Genomic DNA, 22,071 nt, shown 5'->3' with positions numbered 1-22,071 from the left:
TTCAGTTTAAACGGAAGTGAACATTAACTAAGAACAATTTCCACGTTAGCGTTTTTATTAAGACGTTTATTAACGCAGTGGAACTCATGACATTTAAATGAACAGCATCACATACTTTTCCTAGGTAGTGTTTAATTCTCGTTGGAGACAGAACTTGGTTGATCGATGTTATCTAGTTAACGCTAGCTAGCTGCTAACAATGGCTAACTGTATGGTTTTTCACACTCAGATAGCCTCCATCATGGAGGTGCTAGCAAATGCAGCCGTTGCAGAGATCTGTAAACTCGTAGACGACGACTATGCAGTGTTTCGTTTGGAAATAACTCAAAGTCGGAAAGAAAACAGCTCATTGCGGAGGAAACTACAGCTACTCGATCTGAAAGTCGCACGGGAGCGCGCAGAAAGGACAATGCGAGAGCGCGTCCTCGCCAGTCGTCCCAGTAGTGTCAAGATCCTCAACCGAAACAGAGGAATGACCAGAGGTACGTTTTGCAGAAGACAGAGGCTGAGGGGCCTGTCGCCCCGTTATCCTATGCGCATGTGTAACTTTAGATGTGTTAACTCAGCATTTCCCAAACTCGGTCCTCCAGACCCTAAAGGGTGCAGTTTTTTTTTTGCCCTAGCACTACACATCTGATACAAATAGTAAACTAATCATCAAGATTTTATCATTTAAATCAGCTTTGCAGTGTTGGTGGGGAAAAAAAGTGCATCTCTTAGGACCAAGTTTTGGAAACTCTTGTGTTAACTAGAATTGGGTCTTGGTCAGTATTTGGATAGTATGCAAGAGTTCCCCCAGATTACTTAGCTATCTTGCATAAAGACAAAATATCATATTCTAACATAATATTTGATGTACTGCATTTCCTATTATTTACTAATTAAAAACAATTTGATGCATCAAATTTAACCTATTTTGACTGGAAAAAACGTTTTCAGTTATAAGGCTCTAAAACTTTTACTGAATGATCTATCAATGCATTTACAGCAAATATTGAAATAATAAAGGGTCCCAATGAATGATGTGCAGTGTCACATGTTTATTGTAAATTGTCACATGACCAGAGCTGTTTACTTCCTGGTTGCACCATGAGAAGAGGATGGCTGCATCAAAGCTCCCAAACAACAGGTTAGTAAAGTATGTTAACATAAAGATAGCACAAAGATTTTTGGTACACATCATCTTTAAGGTGTCTAGTATTGATATATGCATTTGCAATTACTCAACTTTGTTCAGTGTGGTCATAGAATGTGTAAACATGTTGACGGCAATAATAGTGACCGGAGGGATAACACAGTGCATCTAGGTATACACATAGGTAAAACAAGAACTATGTATGTGTATAACTAACTTTCTACTCTGTTCTTTCTTTTAGTTTAACTTTGAGTCAAGTTCTGGATATGTTTGATCTAGGTGACTGCCCAGACAAGGCATGCAACATTGCAGTTATCCCTCAAAATGAGAAAGATGCTGTCCTGAGTGATTGTGATAGCGATGGGTCAGATATGGACTATGGACAGGCCATTCGCCAGCCAGGCTGTTGAATGCATATGCTGAACCTATGCAAACAGATCATGACAGAAACAACGTTATCAGTGATTATTACCCCCCCCCCGGATCCACAACCCCCTCCATTGTTGATAATGAAGAGCCAAGGGCCTCTACCAGCCAGAGGGGTCAGCCAGAAGAGCCAAGGGGAATTTTGCAGGTGGTCAAAAATAAAGATTGAGTTCAAACGAACGAAGAGGCCTGCCACCAATGCGATTCCAAAACACATAGTATAGAGCCCAAAAATGCAAAAGTTTGGCACGAAACCACTGAGCCACAGAAGGAGATCTTTACTGGCCACCACTGTTGAAGATCAGGCAAGATATAACAAAGCTTCTCACTGGCCAATCAACACAATGCTCCGGTTCAGGAGAAGCCGTCATTGTGACAAACGTACTACCTATGCATGTGAGAAATGCAAAGCGCCACTGCACATTGATTGCTTCAATATATACCATGGATCGTAGAAAAGGAGATGAGAGCGAATGGAAAAAGGGCTGAAAAAGACAATAAAAGAAAAATAGAAAAGTCAATAAAGGGTGAGGAGAAGCAGTACAACGGACTAGGAAGAAAAGAAAAGTTGACGATCAAGACAATCGAAATGACTGAAATGTTTTTGGAAAAGAAAGGTCAATTGATTCAAGACATACTGTATGACAGTAGATGTACCAGGACTGACTGATCATAGTTCAAAACAGTGATGCACAAACTAATCTTGCACTTGGTTCTGAAGCGTACCTCTATGATATATATATATTTATGTATTTTGTTCAGTGTAGGCCTCTACTTGAATGTATATTCTACAGGCTACCTCTATCCTAAATGTTACCTTTATGTTCAGTGGGAATGAATCACACGACTGCTATACAGTTGTTAGTGAATGTTGCACTAAAATGTCACAATGACAATGTTACAATGAATATTGCACTAAAGTACAAGTCCAAATGTTACAATAAAGTTACAATATTAATGTTTCAATACATGTTGCACTAAAGTAACAATGTTGAAATGCGTTGATGGTTGTTGTTTTTTTGTCTTTGCTCTCAGTATTCATATCGTGTTGTATAAGGGTTTTTGATGTGTAAAATAGTCACACTAGAATGTGACGGGGCATTCTAGTAGCAATGCTGGGGACTGCCAGTGACAGAGTTTTAAATGTGTGAATAACTGGGTTGGGATTTATAATAACTTTGATAACTGCATAGGATAAATATGTTAATTTAGTATACCTAACATTATCCCACCGGTCACAATTGTGATCGCCCATAAAACAGACCTTTTCAACCTACTTTTCCATTAAAATTTAATAAAATAATGATTGATTACTTCAAAGGGTTACTAATGACACTTGATTTGGATATTTTCATGTCTGGGGAAAATTCGGGATTAAATGGGTTAATACATTGATCAATAAATAGTATATCAAGAAGTTATGAGAAGTGTTGCCTTACATCCTTGCCAATTCTAGACAGTAACAATAGTGTACAATATACCATTGAGCATTGACAGTACCTAACCTAATTCCTTCTTTTCCCCCAATCACTCTCTCAGGTGAAGGACATTTCACTGGAGGCCACAGGAGCTTTGTGAAGCCAGCGACAGACAATACATGGAGAGATGACCAACCAATCACTGTTGATGAGGGGAGTGGAACCTCAACCCAACACGTTATCGTGATAGAGGTTAGTGTAATAGTATTACATAAAAATTACAGTCCAACAAATGTGGCCAGTATATTTCAGAAAGGCTCCCCTTGGCTATTTACTTGCTTACAAGTACATCCTCATTTATCTGCCATAGGGGAGCTTGTGAGACTTTCCTACAACATTGTTATCCAATTAGACTGCTGGTAATAACCTCCTCTCTTCTTGTGTCAGCCTGCAGATGCCTGGTCTGAAAGAGAGGAGGACCCACGGCACAGCAGACACATCCAGACTGGAGTGGCTGGAGTGCACCATGAAGCCACTGAGGACCCCACCACCGTCCCAGCACCGCCCAGGCCCAGGACCCAACGCAGCATCACGGAGGTCAGTGGAACGCCGAACACCGTCCTCAAGTCAGAGACAGACATAGATTTGAACACACAGGCTCTTACATACAGGATCTGTAAGTCGCTCTGGATAAGAGCGTCTGCTAAATGACTTAAATGTAAATGTAAATGGATCAGACTCAGAGAGGCTGGGGCCACTGGGCTATCCTCCTGCTCCGGGCCCAGAGTACTTTCCAGTATTTAACCAGAGCCAGAGAACGGTTCATTACCGTGGAGATGGTGAGACATTAGACACTGGTGGTGATGATCCATCGGGTTTTTACTCCACAGAGATGGACCCTGGCAACATGCCCTTGGGTTTAGAGACACAGACTGATCTGTCTAGAGGGGACTGGAACCAATACAGTAGTAGTGTATACACTGAAGGGTGCCTAGATAATTTTATTTTTATTTATTTCACCTTTATTTAACCAGGTAGGCAAGTTGAGAACAAGTTCTCATTTACAATTGCGACCTGGCCAAGATAAAGCAAAGCAGTTCGACACATACAACGACACAGAGTTACACATGGAGTAAAACAAACATACAGTCAATAATACAGGATAAATAAAGGTGAAATAAAATAAAAAATAAACAAGTCTATATACGATGTGAGCAAATGAGGTGAGATAAGGGAGGTAAAGGCAAAAAAAGGCCATGGTGGCAAAGTAAATACAATATAGCAAGTAAAACACTGGAATGGTAGATTTGCAATGGAAGAATGTGGAAAGTAGAAAAAAATAATGGGGTGCAAAGGAGCATAATTCATTAATTAATTAAATACAGTAGGGAAAGAGGTAGTTGTTTGGGCTAAATTATAGGTGGGCTATGTACAGGTGCAGTAATCTGTGAGCTGCTCTGACAGTTGGTGCTTAAAGATAGTGAGGGAGATAAGTGTTTTCAGTTTCAGAGATTTTTGTAGTTCGTTCCAGTCATTGGCAGCAGAGAACTGGAAGGAGAGGCGGCCAAAGAAAGAATTGGTTTTGGGGTGACTAGAGAGATATACCTGCTGGAGCGTGTGCTACAGGTGGGAGATGCTATGGTGACCAGCGAGCTGAGATAAGGGGGGACTTTACCTAGCAGGGTCTTGTAGATGACATGGAGCCAGTGGGTTTGGCGACGAGTATGAAGCGAGGGCCAGCCAACGAGAGCGTACAGGTCGCAATGGTGGGTAGTATATGGGGAGGATCTGATTCTAGATGAAGTGACTGTGAAAGTCAAATACTTATTGTACACTTCAAAATAGTTTAAGGTTTGTCTGATGACTTTTGACTTATCATAGCTGACTGATTTATCCACAACATATTTATTTATGTCCACCATGATGGGTTTAACAACAATGAAGTCATTCTTAACTACAGTATAGGACTCAAACGTAGTGGAGATGGGTAAACACTCCATGTTGAAAGTGGGTTTATTATCTGTGTGTGTGTGTGTGTGTGTGTGTGTGTGTGTGTGTACGTACCCGAGGGAGTGTATGTCTGTGTAATCTGTATCACCTCTCTTCCAGGAGGAGGAGGGTCCAGAAGTGCTGCTGGTGAAGGAGGAGGGTCTGGGGAACACTGAGGGGAACATGGTCATAGAGGACAACCAGACTACACCTCCTCCTGAACCCACAGAGGAACCAGCTGAGCAGCACAGGACCACACACAGTCTCACTGAGGTGAGCCCAATGTAAACTACTGTCTGAATGGTATTAGGTCAGGGCCCGTATCCACATAGCCTATCAGAGTAGGAGTTCTGATCCTCGATCAGCACTCCTACTAAGACTGTGGAAACTGGCCCAGGTCTTGATTAATTTTGTCAAAAGGGTGGGACCATGCCTGAATTATCAAACCATTTTAAAGAGTGTCAAGTAATCAAATCAACTAACATGTTTGCATAATACTCATAGCAGTCCCTCATTGCCCAATCAGAAGATGCTCCATAGCAGGGTGCTCATATCAGATGTCTTGATCCAACATCCTCTCACTCTGTATCTCTTACAGTCAGTAGACGTGGAGGATGGGAAGCCTGATCTGCTGCTAGTCAAAGAGGAGACCATAGAAGACGGACCCGAGAGCATTGATCTACTGAGTGGGCTAAAGATGGGGGAGCAAGGTAAGAGAGACATACATATAACCTATAAATCCTCAACAGGGTTCTACAGTGCGACCATTTTACTCACATATGCATCTAAATATTTTGTAGTGAAACTTGGAATTTTAATTTACTACCAGTGTGCCTAGAAAAATGTAATATTCTAGCTTTAATACCTGAAATATGTTTAATTGTACTCCTAAATTTCTTTGTGCGCCTACATTTTTCAACTTACAATAAAAAGTCAGCATAGAGCCCTCTTCAATGGTAATAGTGATGCGCCTGTATGATTCTTTCTTCATTTTCTTCATTCATAAAATGAAATGAATACAACTTATGACATGAACTTGAACTTCACCAGGTAATTGACAAAAACATGTATTGGAGTTCCTCTTCAGTCAGTCAGTCAACTTCGGTACAACATACTATGGGGAGTCGCACTCTCGTGACTGGTTGAAGGATCCACAATCACGCCTGACAAGGCCAATGAAATCTGTACCTCGCTGGAAGCCCCGTCCTTCCACAGGTGATAATCGCGAGGCTCTGATTTATTCCGTCAACTATTCCACTCTTCACCTTGGTGTGAACAGGAACAATTAACGCTACTAAAACAAACAATTGGGAAACAAGACTGTGGTAGAGTGTGCTCACCCCCCTGGACGTTGTGTGCTGAAGTTTGTATTTGGTATTGTTAGTTTCCTAATTCCAAACAGTTAATTATTCTTCAGTTTTCTGGAGCAATGAGTAAGATGGCTAAGAAAGCGACCGAGACTACGATGGCTAAGCCGGGTTCAGGGTCACGATCACGCCCCCAGTTATGCGGTTATACTATGCGAACCAGTCCGTGTGCGCATTGCCACATAATGTGTGAAAACTCCCTGGAAAGACGTGCAGCATTCTTTGCGACTTTCCTTTCCAAGAATCCGGCAACTTGGCTGGGACCGAGGTGCAGGAAGCGGAAAGGGGCTTGAGGCTGTTGTCGGAAAAGGTGGAACTAGCCTCCCAGCAGGGAGGTGGTGAGCCGGTGGGTTCGGTGACATACAGGGCCCATGTTCGGATGACGCCATGGTGTCCCTGGACACTTCCGGGGGTTTCCTCGGGTGATGAAGAGGACTTAGTTTGGGGACAGCCACCTCCTCACGCTATGAAAGTAGCATAATTTTTTGGGTACTCCATGAGGGGCCAGGGGCTGAGTGTGTTGACCTATCAGGATGATTGGCTGATGGCAGTCAAAGGAACAAGCAGTGTTACACACCGAGGCTAATGCCCCATGTTCATTCTCTAGGTTTTATTGTAAACCAGAAAAAGAGTTGTCTCAGCACATTCCATTCCTGGGTCTCGAGTTAGAATCATCCTTAAATTGCACTTTTCTATCCCCGGAGAGGTTGTTGGGTTTCCAGCTCTGCTTGGCCCAAATTTGTTTTTCACCAGTTCCTGCGTCTACTGGGGATGATGCTTCTATGGATGGTGGTCATTCCCACGAGGCTGTTCCAGTGCTGGGGGCTAGCAACACGCTTGGATGCATCTCGCCACCTAAACCGGTCAATTCCAGTGTCCCCGACATGCCTTCAGGCACTGGCCCAGTGGAGGGATCCCCGGTTACTGTCGCAAGGGGTTCTCATGGGCAAGGTGTTGTCCCGCAAGGTGGTCACGACAGACGGGGCGCGGTGTGCGAGGGTTACTGAATTCGAGAAGTATGGACGGTGTCGCAGAGAGCCCGGCATATCAATTACCTGGAACTTCTGATTGTCAGACATGTGTGGGCAGTGGTGTTAAAAGTACTAAATTGTCATACTTGAAAAGTAAAAGGTACCTTCATAGAAAATTACTCAAGTAAAAAAGTCACCCAGTAAAATACTACTTGAGTAAAAGTTTAAATGTATTTGCTTTTAAATATACTTGAGTATCAAAAGTAAAAGTATAAACCATTTCAAATTTCTTATTAAGTAAACCAGAATTACATTTTTTATTTTAATTGACGAGAGCCAGGGGCACACTCCAACACTCAGACATGATTTACAAACTAAGTATTTGTGTTTAGTGAGTCCGCCAGATCAGACTCAGTGGGGATAACAAGGGATGTTCTCTTGATAAGTGTGTGAATTTGACACATTTCCTGTACTTTTGGGTGTCAAGGAAAATGTATGGAGTAAAAAGTACATTATTTTATTTTGGAATGTAGTAAAGTAAAAGTAGGCACAAATATTAATAGTAAAGTACAGATACCCCCAAAAACTACTTAAGCAGTACTTTCAAGTATTTGTACTTAAGTACTTTACACCACTGTGTGCTGGTCGTATCTAACAATGGTGGCTCAGTTGGTAGAGCATGGTGCTTGCAATGCCAGGGTTGTTGGTTCAGTTCCCACGGGGGACCAGTATGAAAATGGTACACAAATGTGCGCTCTCACTCTTGTAAGTCACGCTGGATAAGAGCGTGTGCTAAATGACTTAAATGTATATATAATACATCAACAGGCATGGGCGGACCCTCCCCCTCCTCACCTTGGCTCGCTTCCTGTTGTGGTGGAGCAGTGCACATTTGCTCTCACATCAGGTGATGCATGTTCCTGGTTACCTCAACTCGGGTGGATCTGCTATCCAGGGGGGGCCCTTTTCCAACCCCTGGGTGGTTGCCCAGATATGGGAGAGGTTCAGAAATGCCGACATAGATCTTTGCTCATTTTCTTGCAATGCATATTGTTGTCTTTTTTTCTGCACGAAGGACCCAAGCGCCCCGTTAGGAAAGCCTCTCTGGCGCACCAGTGACCTTTTGACCTTCCTTTATGCATTTCCGGCAGTGGTTCTGATTCAGCCCACGTTGGAGAGGGTGCGCTGGGAGGGCTTATCATTGATTCTTGTGCCTCTCTGTTGGCCCAGGCAGCCTTGGTTCGGGGAGATCATTTGCCCTTTAGGCGAGGACCCTGACAACTCATGTTGCGCAGAGTCCTGTTGTCCCAGGCGTATGGGCAGGTTTGCTTTCGAACAAGTAAAAACTCTGCACTACTTGTGGCTAAAAAAGTTTGTCAAACCTTGAGAGAGATATTAAATTGAAGGAAGGAATGAATCCTGTGGAAGGCGGGGTGTCCAGCGTTACGCAGATTTCATTGGCCTTGTCAGGCGTGATTGTAGATCCTTCAATCGAAGTGGCGAGTGTGCGACTCCCCATAGTATGTTGTACCTTGTTTCCCTCCTTTAGGGAACAGTATTTATAGTCATAACGTTACATTTTATCTTCCACGTTTGGAAAGTATTTTGTAACCTCTTGCAGGTGGTTGGCTGGAGGCTAACCGAGGAGACTGGGCGGACATCTTGGATTCCCAGGACGGTGCAGCCAAGGACCCAGGGGACAACATCACTGAGCAGGCCAGGACTAGAGATGACATAGTGGAGGTCAGTGGATGGGACAGTGTCCTCAACTCTGGGCTGGGGAGCAACACTGTTAATAACAACCAAAAACAGACAGTGGAACACAAAACAACAACTGAACTGAGACCAGGACTGGCTGAGACCAGGGCGAGGCATACAATTGGTCTGCGGGGACTGGGAGGTGTCCGTATGCGGCTGAAGAGAACAGACACAGATTCGGCTAGTGATGCTCTGTCCTGCTCCTATAGTGGTGATTCAGAGAGACTGATGGCACCACAGGTTAACACCCTAACAGATGCTGCCTTTAGCATACCTTCTATAGGATCTATCAACTGGAACATGGACCCTGCAACAACACAGACACTTCCTGGCCTTCATCCTCCTCACACTCTCCTAATGTTAAACCAGACCTCAGAACATACCCGTGCCTCAACACTAAATGTCAACACAAGCCCATTGACACATGACCGTAGTAGAGACGGAATCAGTAAAGGTGGCAGCTCCAAAGAGAAGTGCTTTCCGTGTTCGTTCTGTGGGATATCCTTCAGTTTCCCCAAACAGGTGGAGATCCACCAGAGGATGCACACGGGGGAGAAAGCGTTCAGCTGCCATCTCTGCCCTTCCATTTTCTCCAGATCGTCCAACCTGAAGAGGCATCAGAGGGTCCACACAGGGGAGAAACCCTACAGCTGCCCCCAGTGTGCAAAGAGGTTCTCCCACCACCACAATATGAAGGTGCACCAGAAGGTCCATACGGGAGAGGCAGTGTCCCTGTATGCACTGCAGGAGTAGCCTTATCAGACATAGTTGTGTCTAATAATTGAGAGAAATCATATCACTTGAAATGTACAATGGGGATGTCTTGGAACTGTTATTTAGATGAAATATTATAGTTATCATGTGAAGTGTCTTAGGATAAGGGGGTAATTAACCACAATTAATGAGGGGTTAACCGTAATTAACCCCTCATTAATCCTTTTAAGTTATTTGAAACAGGCTTGTGTAAATACCTATTTTTTAGAGAGACAGTAAACCTAGCCGGGGGGTGGAATGCATCGCTACTAGCATTAGCGCAAATACATGCTAACTGTTCCCGTAAACTTCCAGGCATTAGGCCAACAACTATCCATTTAAAAACTTGTCTCTCCAAAAATATAAAAACTAAATGTACATATCTTTTGTGGAGGTGGCTAAATTAATATAGAGAAACTGAATTCCCCTTTAAAAAAACAGCCCCCTCCCACAATGGCACCATGTTCAGGAAGTATCATTTGTTGGTGGGGGAAAAAACAGTGTAAAGCAAAATTATTCCACTCTAAGGTTCCACCCTGTTAGGATTATGCACCTAACGATTGTAAAATGTTGTTTGAAAAAATGGCAAATAAATGACCAATGTCAATATTAATTTCTCTTTGAATAATATATTTTATACATATTTAGATACATTTGCTAATAACATTACAATGATTAATTAGTTACATAGTCTAACGTAAGTAATGATATGTGCATATATAATTGTAATTAGTAATGTTATTGGCTAGCAACAATAAATCTGTTCATGTTTTACAAACTCAGGTTGACAATGTTTAAAAAGTTTATTTATTTATTTCATCAAATAAATAGAAAGTAAACTAATGCACAATATTCATTATTATTATAGGTGTAATGTTTTTCAACCATTTCATTCATTGAACAAAAAATATAAAATGCAACATGTAAAGTGTTTGTCCCATATTTCATCAGCTGAAATAAAGATCCCAGAAATGTTCCATACACACAAAAAACGTACTTTGCAAAAACGTTGTGCACCAATTTGTTTACATCCCAGTTAGTGAGCATTTCTCCTTTGTCAAGGTAATCAGCATGATCATTACACAGTTGCACCTTGTGCCGGGGACAATAAAAGGCCACTCTGAAATGTGCAGTTTTGTCACTCAACACAATGTCACATGTCTCAAATTTTGAGGGCGTGTGCAATTGGCATGCTGACTACAGGAATGTCCACAAGAGCTGTTGCCAGATAATTGAATGTTAATTTCTCTACCATAAGCCACCTCCAATGTTGTTTTTGAGAATTTGGAAGTATGTCCAACCAGCCTCACAACCGCCGACCACGTTTATGGCGTCGCGTGTCAATGTTGTGAACAGAGTGCCCCATGGTGGCGGTGGGGTTATGGTATGGGCAGGCATAAGCTACGGACAATGAACACAATTGCATTTTATCGATGGCAATTTGAATGCACAGCTATACCGTGATGAGATCCTGTCGGGCCCATTGTGGTCCATTCATCTACCGCCTTTACGTCATGTTTCAGCATAATAATGCAAGGCCCCACATCGCAAGGATCTGTACACAATTCTTGGAACCTGAAAATGCCCCGGTTCTTCCATGGCCTGCATACTCACCAGACAAGTCACCCATTGAGCATGTTTGGGATGCTCGGGAACAACATGTACAACAGCGTGTTCCAGTTCCCGCCAATATCCAGAAACTTCGCACAGCCATTGAGTGGGACAACATGCCACAGGCCACAATCAACAGCCTGATCAACTCTATGTGAAGGAGATGTGTCACACTGCATAAGGCAAATGGTGGTCACACCAGATACTGACTGGTTTTCTGATCCACGCCCCTACCTTATTTTAAGGTATCTGTGACTGATGCATATCAGATGCAGTATTCCCAGTCATATGAAATCCATAGATTAGGACCTAATGAATTTATTTCAATTGACTGATTTCCTTATATGAACTGTAACTCAGTAAAATCTTTAAAACTATTTTTGTACAGACCTTAAATCAAATATTTCATTGTTTAAATCATCTATTCATTATTGCTGTTTGTTCCACCCTATTGCTTTCATTTTCTATAAATGTATGTAGTTCTGTTCTTGAGCTGTTCTTGTCTATTGATGTTCGGTATGTCATTCTGTATTATGTTTCATCTTGACCCCAGGAAGAGTAAGTGCTGCTTTTGCAACAGCTAATGGGGATCCTAATAAAATACCAAATACCCTGTTGTGCTTCATTCTACCCTGTTGGGTTGGTATTTTAAAATCAGAATATATCAATACAATCAAATGTTCTGCATATTTTTGTGGTAACTTATAGCGATATAAGGGGTAAACTAAACATTCATTCCCCTTTTAGACTTTTCCTAATTTTGTTACGAACTGGAGTTAAAATGGATTTAATTGCAATTTTTTCGTCAACAATTTAATCAAAATACTCTGTCAAAGTGGAAGATTTTTTTAAATATAAAAATTGGATAACTAAAATATACAGTAATCATTGCATAAGTTTTCACCCCCTTTGTTTAGGCAAGCCTAAATGAGTTCAGGAGTAAATTTCTCTAGACATATCACATATGTGATCAGAAGGAATCACTGTGTGACGTGATTATACCAGACACATTTAAGATAGTTATCCTTCTGAACTGAGCCGCAGGACAGGAATGCAACTGCTCAGGGATGTTACCATGAGGCCATTGGTGATTTTTAAAACTCATTGGTGAGTTTAATGGCTGAGATGGAAGAATTGAGGATGGATCAACACTGTAGGTGATGACAGAATGACAAGAATACAAATATTCCAAAACATCCATCCTGTAAGCAACAAAGCACTAAAGTAATACTACAAAATAAACACAGCAAAGGACGTTTTGGCCTAAATGCAAAGCCTTCTGTTTGGGGGAAACACAACAGAACACATCACTGAGTGACTGCCTCCTTATTTTCAAGCATGTTGGTGGCTGCATTATGGGTATGCTTGACATCAGCAAATACTGAGATTTTTCAGGATGAAAAGAAACAGGATGTAGCTAAGCACAGGCAAAATCCCAGAGGAAAACCTGCTTCAGTCTGCTTTACACCAGACACTCAGAGGAATTCACCTTTCAACAGGACAATAACCTACAACACAAAGCCAAATCTACATTGAAGTTGCTTACCAAGAAGACTGTGAACGTTCCTGAATGGCCAAGTTACATTTTTGACTTAAATCTGCTTGAAAATCTAGGGCAAGACATAAAATTGCTGTCTAGCCATGATCCCCAACACCTTGACAGAGGTTGAAGAATTTAAAAGAATATTGGGCAAATGTTGCACAATAGCATACAGGTGTGCAAAGCTCTCAAGAGACTTACCCAAGAAGATTCAACGCTGTAATCACTACCAAAGTATTTACTCAGGGGGTGAATACTTATGTAATCAAGGTATAATAATGTTTTAGTTGTCATAAATCTTCAAACAATGTTAGAATTTTTGTTCCACTTTGACAGAGTATTTTCAATAAATTGTTGGCAAATTACAATTAAATCCATTTAAATTCCAGGTTGTAACACAATCAAATGGAGAAGTTTAAGGTGGGTGAAGACTTACGCAACGCACCGTATTGTAATAATTATCATAAGAAGGACCGAAGCACAAGGACAGTTGAATATTTACCTTACTGAGGTGCCGTAGATGGAATCTACATTCTATTGTCTCGCTATCACACTGTTCTTTCTAAGCTAGTCTGCTGTCATCTTGAAAGATATTGATCATAGGAGATTTGAGGTAATAAGCTGTACCGTAATTCAAAGAACAATACACATAAATACTTCATTTAACCACATCCTTTGAGCTTTGACGCCAACCAATAAGAGCCTTTCTCTTCAGTCGATACGGAAGTGAACAGGAACCAATAACAATTTCCACGTTAGCGTTTGTTGTTGTTTAGATGTTTGTTAACACCATGTAACTCAAAATATGAGTAATTTAACTGCACAGCCTCACATGATTTCCCCCGGGCAGTGTCTACTTTGCGTTGTGTTGGAAATTTTCCAGTACATGTGTGCACATTATACATCTTATAGTAGTAAGCAGAATAAGTGCACTCTGTATGTGTCTAGGTCATTAGGCTAAGGGAAGCCATTACCTAGTCCAGTGAGGTACATTAGACATGCATTAGGAGCATAAGTTTGTATTACTTAAGCACCATTAGACATGCACCTGCCTTGGGAGTGTGCATGTCTGTTTATTTTTGTACCATTGCTATGGCCTAATGTTTACTATTGCTATGGGTACGTGAATTATATGAAAAGCACGAATGGATTACATGTAGTGTATATCTATGTGGACACCTGCTTGTCGAACATCTCATTCCAAAATCATGGGCATTAATATGGAGTTGGTCCCCCCTTTTCTGCTATAAGAGCCTCCACTCTTCTGGGAAGGCTTTCCATTAGATGTTGGAACACTGGCTGAATGGAAGCAAGTCCCCGCAGCACAAGAGCATTAGTGAGGTCGGGCACTGATGTTGGGCGATTAGGCCTGGCTCGCAGCTTGGCGTTCTAGTTCATCTCAAAGGTGTAAGATGGGGTTGAGGTCAGGGCTCTGTGCATGCCAGTCAAGTTCTTCCACACCGATCTCGACAAACCATTTCTGTATGGACCACACTTTGTGCACTGGGGCATTTTCATGCTTAATCAGAAAAGGGCCTTCCCCAAACTGTTGCCACAAAGTTGGAAGTGTAGAATAATCTAGAATATCACATTGTATGCTGTAGCATTAAGATTTCCCTTCACCGGAACTAAGGGACCTAGCCCGAACCATGATAAACAGCCCCAGACCATTATTACTCCTCCACAAACCTTTACAGTTGGCACTATGCATTCGGGCAGGTAGCGTTCTGCTGGCATCCGCCAAACCCGGATTCGTCCATTGGACTGCCAGATGGTGAAGCGTGATTCATCACTACAGAGAGCGCGTTTCCACTGCTCCAGAGTCCAATGGTGGTGAGCTTTACACCACTCCAGCCGACACTTGGCATTGTGATCTTAGGCTTGTGTGCGGCTAATCAGCCATGGAAAACCATTTCATGAAGCTCCCGACAAACAGTTATTGTGCCGACGCTGCTTCCAGAAGCAGTTTGGAACTTGGTAGTGAGTGTTGCAACCAAGGACAGACGATTATTATGCGCTACAGCACTCGGTCCAGTTCTGTGAGCTTCTGTGGCTTACCACTTTGCGGCTGAACCGTTGTTGCTCCTAGAGGTTTCCACTTCACAATAACAGCACTCACAGTTGACCGCGGCTGCTCTAGTAGGGCAGAAATTTGATGAACTGACTTGTTGGAAAGGTGGTATCCTATGACAGTGCCACATTGAAAGTCACTGAGCTCTTCTGTACGGGCCATTCTACTTCCAATGTTTGCCTATAGAGATTGCATGGCTGTGTGCTTGATTGTATACACCTGTCAGCTACGGGTGTGGCTGAAATAGCCAAATCACTAATTTGAAGAGGTGTTCACATACTTTTGACCACGTAGTATAATCTGGCGACATAGGCTTACAAACATTATTTATAATGGATGGCAAAAACACAATCACAAGAATGGTTTCAGATCAAACTCTTATGTTAGGGTGAAAGGGAGCAAGGACCTTTAAATTAAAGATCCAGGAAGCCTCTCATTTTAACAATAAATTATCAAGGTCACCCCCTTTCCTAGGGAGGGTGACATGTTCGATGCCGATATACCAAACGGAAGAAAGTATAGCTTGAGAGACTTCCCTACGACATTGTTATCCAATTAGTCTCATGTGCCGGTAATAACCTCTTCTCTTCTTATGTCAGTCTGCAGAGGCTGCAGGTCCTGGGGTCAAGCTGGAGAGGACTGGAGGAGAGGACGACCAACGACACAGCAGAGACATCCAGACTGGAGCTCCCCATGTAGCCACAGAGGTCCCCACCACCTCCGCCCCAGCACCGCCCAGTACCCGACGCAGCATGACGGAGTTCAGTGGAACGCCGAACGCATTCCTCAAGTCAGAGACCAACACAGAGACTGTAAAACACAGGCTCTTACACCCAGGATCTGACCACGGATCAGACCCAGAGAGACTGGAGCGACTGGTCTGTCCTCCTGCTCCTGGCTCGGAATACTTACCGGTATTTCACCAGAGCCAGAGGATGGTTCATTCCTGTTGTGACACGTTAGACACTGGTGTTGATGATCTGCCTTGCTCTTACACACCAGAGATGGACCCTGGCAACATGCCCTTGGGTTTAGAGACACAGACTGATCTGTCTAAAGGGGACTGGAACCGGTATAGTAGTAGTGTATACTCTGAAGGGTGCCTAGATAAGAAAGGGGAGGTTATAGTCGTAGACGAAGTGACTGTGAAAATGGAGGGCGACGTTCCTCTGACACTAAATGCAGACAAGACTCACTTAGGACTTGGACACTCACAAGGTAGAGATGTCTTAGATTACAGGGAAAGTTTAGAGACTAATCCAAATGTTGCGACCCACTCCCCTTTACACATTCTCAGGGATCGCGACACAGTGTCCACGTCGATGGGGGCTTCCGATTCACACGGCCGCATCCTTTTCTATCAAGTATTGAACTCAAAGGACCAAAGGGCCCAGGCTCAGGAAGGGGGAGCAACATCAGGCAATAGTAAAGAGAAACGGTTCATCTGCATGTCCTGTAACAAAGGCTTCAGCTGCCTCCAGAATGTAAAGACTCACCAGAGGGTCCACACAGGGGTGAAACCCTTCAGCTGTACCCAGTGTCAGATGCGCTTCTCCCACTCGTACAGCCTGAAGAGACACCAGAGGGTCCACACAGGGGAGAACTCTACAGCTGCCAGTAGAGTGAGAAGCGGTTCTCCCACCAGAACCCGCTGAAGATGCACCTGAAGGTCCACACGAGAGAAAGGTTGTTGGCCTGTACGCACTGTGGGAAGAGATTCTCAGAGAAGAGCTACCTCAGGATACACCAGCTTAAAAACCATTCACTCTACAACATAGAAAGTAACCATTCCACAAGATAGCTTCTGACGTTTAGATCAAACCCTGCATTAAAGTTAATTTTCATTATTGTTATTAGAAAAGATTCACAGATGCATTTGGAATAACGAGAGTAACATATTTCAGTGTTGAATATTCCTGGGTAGAATACTGCATCCAGCCAGGTATGAAGGGTGTGTATATATATATAAGCCTAAAAACTCTGTTACTTAGTGTGTGTAGGCTATATGATGGTCACAAATTCCTATTTCATTACTTCCATTCAACTACACTTTCAATGAGAAAATGAAGGCAGTTTATCAAGTTCATGCAGAGTTTTTGTTGAGACGTACAATGCCGTCAGAAAGTGTTCTCACCCCTTCACTTTTCCCACATTTGTTGTGTTAGACTGAATTTAAAATGGATTAAATTGAGATTGTGTCACTGGCCTACACACAATACTCCATAATGTCAAAGTGGAATTAAGTTTAGACATTTTTACAAATTAATTAAAAATGAAAAGCTGAAATAAGTATTCAACCCCTTTCTTATGGCAAGCCTAAATACATTCAGGAGTAAAACTTTGGTAGATAGGTCAACAACAAAAAAACATTGAATATTGCTTTGAGCATGGTGAAGTTATTAATTACAGTTTGGATGGTGTATCAATACATCCAGGTACTGCAAAGATACATGCGTCCTTCCTAACTCAGTTGCCGGAGAGGAAGGAAACCGCTCAGGGATTTCAACATGAGGCCAATGGTGACTTTAATACAGTTATAGTTTAATGGCTGTGATTGGAGAATTGAGGATGGATCAACAACATTGTAGTTACTCCACAAAACTAACCTAAATGACAGAGTAAAAAGAAGAAATGTACAGAATACAACATATTCCAAAACATGCATCCTGTTTGCAATTAGGGACTAAATTAAAACAGCAAAAAAATGTGGCATTTTTAAAAACTTTATGTCCTCAATACAAAGCGTTATGTTTGGGGCAAATCCAACAACACATCACTGAGTACCTACCACTCTTCATATTTTCAATGTTCTTATCCCTTGCTTGCTAGCTATCCAACTATGGCTAACTTAGTCACGTCAAACAATGCAGGCAGAATAACAACAAAGTAGCTGCATTTACATAAGCTGTCTTTTAGTGACATTTATTTGGATACATCCATAACAATGAGCTAAATGAGGCGCGATTTCACCTGGCATAGAAAATGTGCTCTCATGAGGACACTTGTTCAGAGGAGCTAGCTAACAACACAGCTAACACAATCACTTCAAACTGAAGCTGGAAAGACTGAAAACTAGCTGCACTTCGTTTCGTTTTACCTGTTTTCTTTTGACATTTCTTTGTACAGTGGAGATCAAGTTTATAAATTGTCTGGCTGGGCTGTTGAGACAGTGGATTGCGCAGTGAGATGGAACAGAGTAGATAGGGATTTCAACGTCATAGTTTTAGCCGGTGGTAACTAAAACCTGGAATGCAGATTTAAACAGCTTCCAGGATTAGTCCCATCCATTGTTTAATGATCAACAACCAACTTGACAGAGCTTGAATACATTTTAAAAGAATAATATGGAAGCATTGTGCAGTCCAGGTGTGTAAAGCTCTGAGATACTTACTCAGAAAGACTCAGCTGTAATTGCTGCCAAAGGTTATTTTAACATGTATTGACTCAGGGATGTGAATACTTATGTAAATGACATATTTCTGTATTTAATTTTCAATAAATGTGCTAAAATTTCTAAAAACATTTTTTCAGTTTGTCATTATGTCATTCAGTGTTGTCACGATACCAGAATTTTGACTTCTACATCGATACCAGGTTTAGTATCACGATACTTGATACCAAAACGATACCACAAAAAAAAGGCGTATTTGCCAAAGTCACAGAATGGCACTTGATCCAGTCAGATCAACTCAGATACTGCTCTGTTCAAACGTTGGGCATCTTTTGAGTTCAATATCATTATATTTTAACAATTATATTCAAATTTACTTTTTTTTACCAATCTAACTAGAAAACAACATAATGGTAATCCTTTATTTGAATGGAAAATCTGTATTGATACACTGGGTAAATCAAGATGTAGCCTAGATCTATTCACAATACAGGTGAATGCATATTATTCAATAGGTGTGTGTGCATGCATTGAGTAATTGAGCTTGTTTTCCTTTCCATTTAGGACTTACTTTATTGGCAAGTGCTAAGGGAATATTATTTTGTTGTACTGATTAACAACATTTTCATAGAAGAAACAATCTCTTCTTTTATAATAGCGGGCACTGTCTACGAAATTAATGTCATTCGTAGGCAGAATGTGGCTAGAATCTGAGTTTGTTGCTATGGAATCGAATGGAAACCAGATGGGAGGCAAAGGAAGGAAGAAAAGTTCATTTATTTTTGGGGGCGAGGGAGACGAAGTGAATTAATAACGTTTTTGGTGACAATAGTCTTTGAAATCAGCATATTTTGCATTATGGTTTGCATATTATCACAAACAAAGAACTAGGGTAGTAAATTCAGCTGTAAGCTAGCAAGGAAAGTTAGCTTAATTAAAGCTGGAAGCTACCTTGTCTTACCATGGTTACTGCATGGCTTTTTCGGTGACTGAAGTCACCCTACAAAAGATGCAGTAGTCTCTACAAGCCAGAATGTTGAGTAAAATGATATTTACTTACTTTAGCAGTTGTACATGTTGTTGGTCCTTTTGGCGGTTGGAGGTTGTTTACCTGACTTTTTGCTGTGCTGGTAAGTTCGGTCATCAGTATTTTTAATCTCTGCATTGCACCTGATGAACAATATGTCAACCTGATTCACCAACTACTTCTCAGATAGAGTTCAGTGTGTCAAATCAGAGGGCCTGTTGTCCGGACCTCTGGCAGTCTATGGGGATACCACAGAGTTCAATTCTCGGGCCGACTCTTTTCTCTGTATATATCAACGATGTCGCTCTTGCTGCGGGTGATTGCAGGAACGCACTATTTGCATTTGAGACTAACTGACCGAGTACGCTATCCATCCCAGCTGGCAGCAGAGGAAGAATTCACTGCACAGAAGACCTCTCATAGACTTTAGTTTCCTGGACTGAGAACTGAGAGGGAGAAAGAGTCTTGGACAACACGCCTTTTTCGTCTCTATCCCGGCTTCATCCTATCCTAACGGAATCCTACTGGGCAGGCAACATACAAGTAAATTACCCCATTGCATTATTAATTTCCTCTGAAAGTGGTGCTATGTATGTTTAAAGTGGTGGAAGTCATTGGGTGTTGTAAGACAGCAGGTCTAATTTACTAAAATAAATTAATAAATTCATGAACTTCTTTGAGGAAAAGATTATGATTATTAGAAAGCAAATTACGGACTCCTCTTTAAACCTGCGTATTCCTCCAAACCTCAGTTGTCCTGAGTCTGCACAACTCTGCCAGGACCTAGGATCAAGAGAGACGCTCAAGTCTTTTAGTACTATATCTCTTGACACAATGATGAAAATAATCATGGCCTCTAAACCTTCAAGCTGCATACTGGACCCTATTCCAACTAAACTACTGAAAGAGCTGCTTCCTGTGCTTGGCCCTCCTATGTTGAACATAATAAACGGCTCTCTATCCACTGGATGTGTACCAAACTCACTAAAAGTGGCAGTAATAAAGCCTCTCTTGAAAAAGCCAAACCTTGACTCAGAAAATATAAAAACTATCGGCCTATATCGAATCTTCCATTCCTCTCAAAATTTTAGAGAAGGCTGTTGCGCAGCAACTCACTGCCTTCCTGAAGACAAACAATGTATACAAAATGCTTCAGTCTGGTTTTAGACCCCATCATAGCACTGAGACGGCACTTGTGAAGGTGGTAAATGACATTTTAATGGCATCGGACCGAGGCTCTGCATCTGTCCTCGTGCTCCTCGACCTTAGTGCTGCTTTTGATACCATCGATCACCACATTCTTTTGGAGAGATTGGAAACCCAAATTGGTCTACACGGACATGTTCTGGCCTGGTTTAGATCTTATCTGTCGGAAAGATATCAGTTTGTCTCTGTGAATGGTTTGTCCTCTGACAAATCAACTGTAAATTTCGGTGTTCCTCAAGGTTCTGTTTTAGGACCACTATTGTTTTCACTATATATTTTACCTCTTGGGGATATTATTCGAAAACATAATGTAAACTTTCACTGCTATGCGGATGACACACAGCTGTACATTTCAATGAAACATGGTGAAGCCCCAAAATTGCCCTCGCTAGAAGCATGTGTTTCAGACATAAGGAAGTGGATGGCTGCAAACTTTCTACTATTAAACTCGGACAAAACAGAGATGCTTGTTCTAGGTCCCAAGAAACAAAGAGATCTTCTGTTGAATCTGACAATTAATCTTAATGGTTGTACAGTCGTCTCAAATAAAACTGTGAAGGACCTCGGCGTTACTCTGGACCCTGATCTCTCTTTTGAAGAACATATCAAGACCATTTCGAGGACAGCTTTTTTCCATCTACGTAACATTGCAAAAATCAGAAACTTTCTGTCCAAAAATGATGCAGAAAAATTAATCCATGCTTTTGTCACTTCTAGGTTAGACTACTGCAATGCTCTATTTTCCGGCTACCCGGATAAAGCACTAAATAAACTTCAGTTAGTGCTAAATACGGCTGCTAGAATCCTGACTAGAACCAAAAAATTTGATAATATTACTCCAGTGCTAGCCTCTCTACACTGGCTTCCTGTCAAAACAAGGGCTGATTTCAAGGTTTTACTGCTAACCTACAAAGCATTACATGGGCTTTCTCCTACCTATCTCTCTGATTTGGTCCTGCCGTACATACCTACACGTACGCTACGGTCACAAGACGCAGGCCTCCTAATTGTCCCTAGAATTTCTAAGCAAACAGCTGGAGGCAGGGCTTTCTCCTATTAGAGCTCCATTTTTATGGAACGGTCTGCCTACCCATGTCAGAGACGCAAACTCGGTCTCAACCTTTAAGTCTTTACTGAAGACTCATCTCTTCAGTGGGTCATATGATTGAGTGTAGTCTGGCCCAGGAGTGGGAAGGTGAACGGAAAGGCTCTGGAGCAACGAACCGCCCTTGCTGTCTCTGCCTGGCCGGTTCCCCTCTTTCCACTGGGATTCTCTGCCTCTACCCTGTTACAGGGGCTGAGTCACTGGCTTACTGGGGCTCTCTCATGCCGTCCCTGGGTGGGTTGATTCACTGTTGTGGTCAGCCTGTCTGGGTTGGCGCCCCCCCCCCCCTTGGGTTGTGCCGTG

The 22,071-nt window shown here is 42.1% G+C and overlaps 1 protein-coding gene across 2 annotated transcripts; it reads left to right on the top strand.

Annotated features, from left to right (window-relative positions):
• On the top strand, positions 1–18,561 carry LOC115145632 (uncharacterized). Of its 2 annotated transcripts, none has more exons than XM_029687142.2 (7): positions 1–482; positions 3,101–3,231; positions 3,427–3,576; positions 5,089–5,241; positions 5,567–5,678; positions 8,928–9,049; positions 15,639–18,561. In XM_029687142.2, the coding sequence occupies exons 1-7, from the start codon at positions 200–202 to the stop codon at positions 16,692–16,694; spliced, it is 2,007 nt and encodes a 668-aa protein (XP_029543002.2). In that variant the 5' UTR covers positions 1–199; the 3' UTR covers positions 16,695–18,561. The 2 variants fall into 2 exon arrangements, with proteins under 2 accessions (XP_029543002.2, XP_064860006.1); XM_065003934.1 differs by lacking the exon at positions 1–482 and adding an exon at positions 925–1,129.
• The last annotated feature ends 3,510 nt before the right edge of the window (positions 18,562–22,071 follow it).

The sequence above is a fragment of the Oncorhynchus nerka genome, linkage group LG18 (genome assembly GCF_034236695.1).
Source record: "Oncorhynchus nerka isolate Pitt River linkage group LG18, Oner_Uvic_2.0, whole genome shotgun sequence".
NCBI classification, from domain to species: domain Eukaryota; kingdom Metazoa; phylum Chordata; class Actinopteri; order Salmoniformes; family Salmonidae; genus Oncorhynchus; species Oncorhynchus nerka.
Note: the sequence above shows the minus strand (reverse complement) of the source record. Positions and strands in the feature narration are given on the sequence as shown.

Bases quoted from the DNA above. Each gene is read 5' to 3' on its own strand.
- LOC115145632 (XM_029687142.2), top strand. From the start codon at position 200: ATGGCTAACTGTATGGTTTTTCACACTCAGATAGCCTCCATCATGGAG. The intron at 3,232-3,426 runs GTTAGTGTAATA...TTCTTGTGTCAG, and splicing joins AACACGTTATCGTGATAGAG to CCTGCAGATGCCTGGTCTGA. The intron at 3,577-5,088 runs GTCAGTGGAACG...CCTCTCTTCCAG, and splicing joins CCCAACGCAGCATCACGGAG to GAGGAGGAGGGTCCAGAAGT.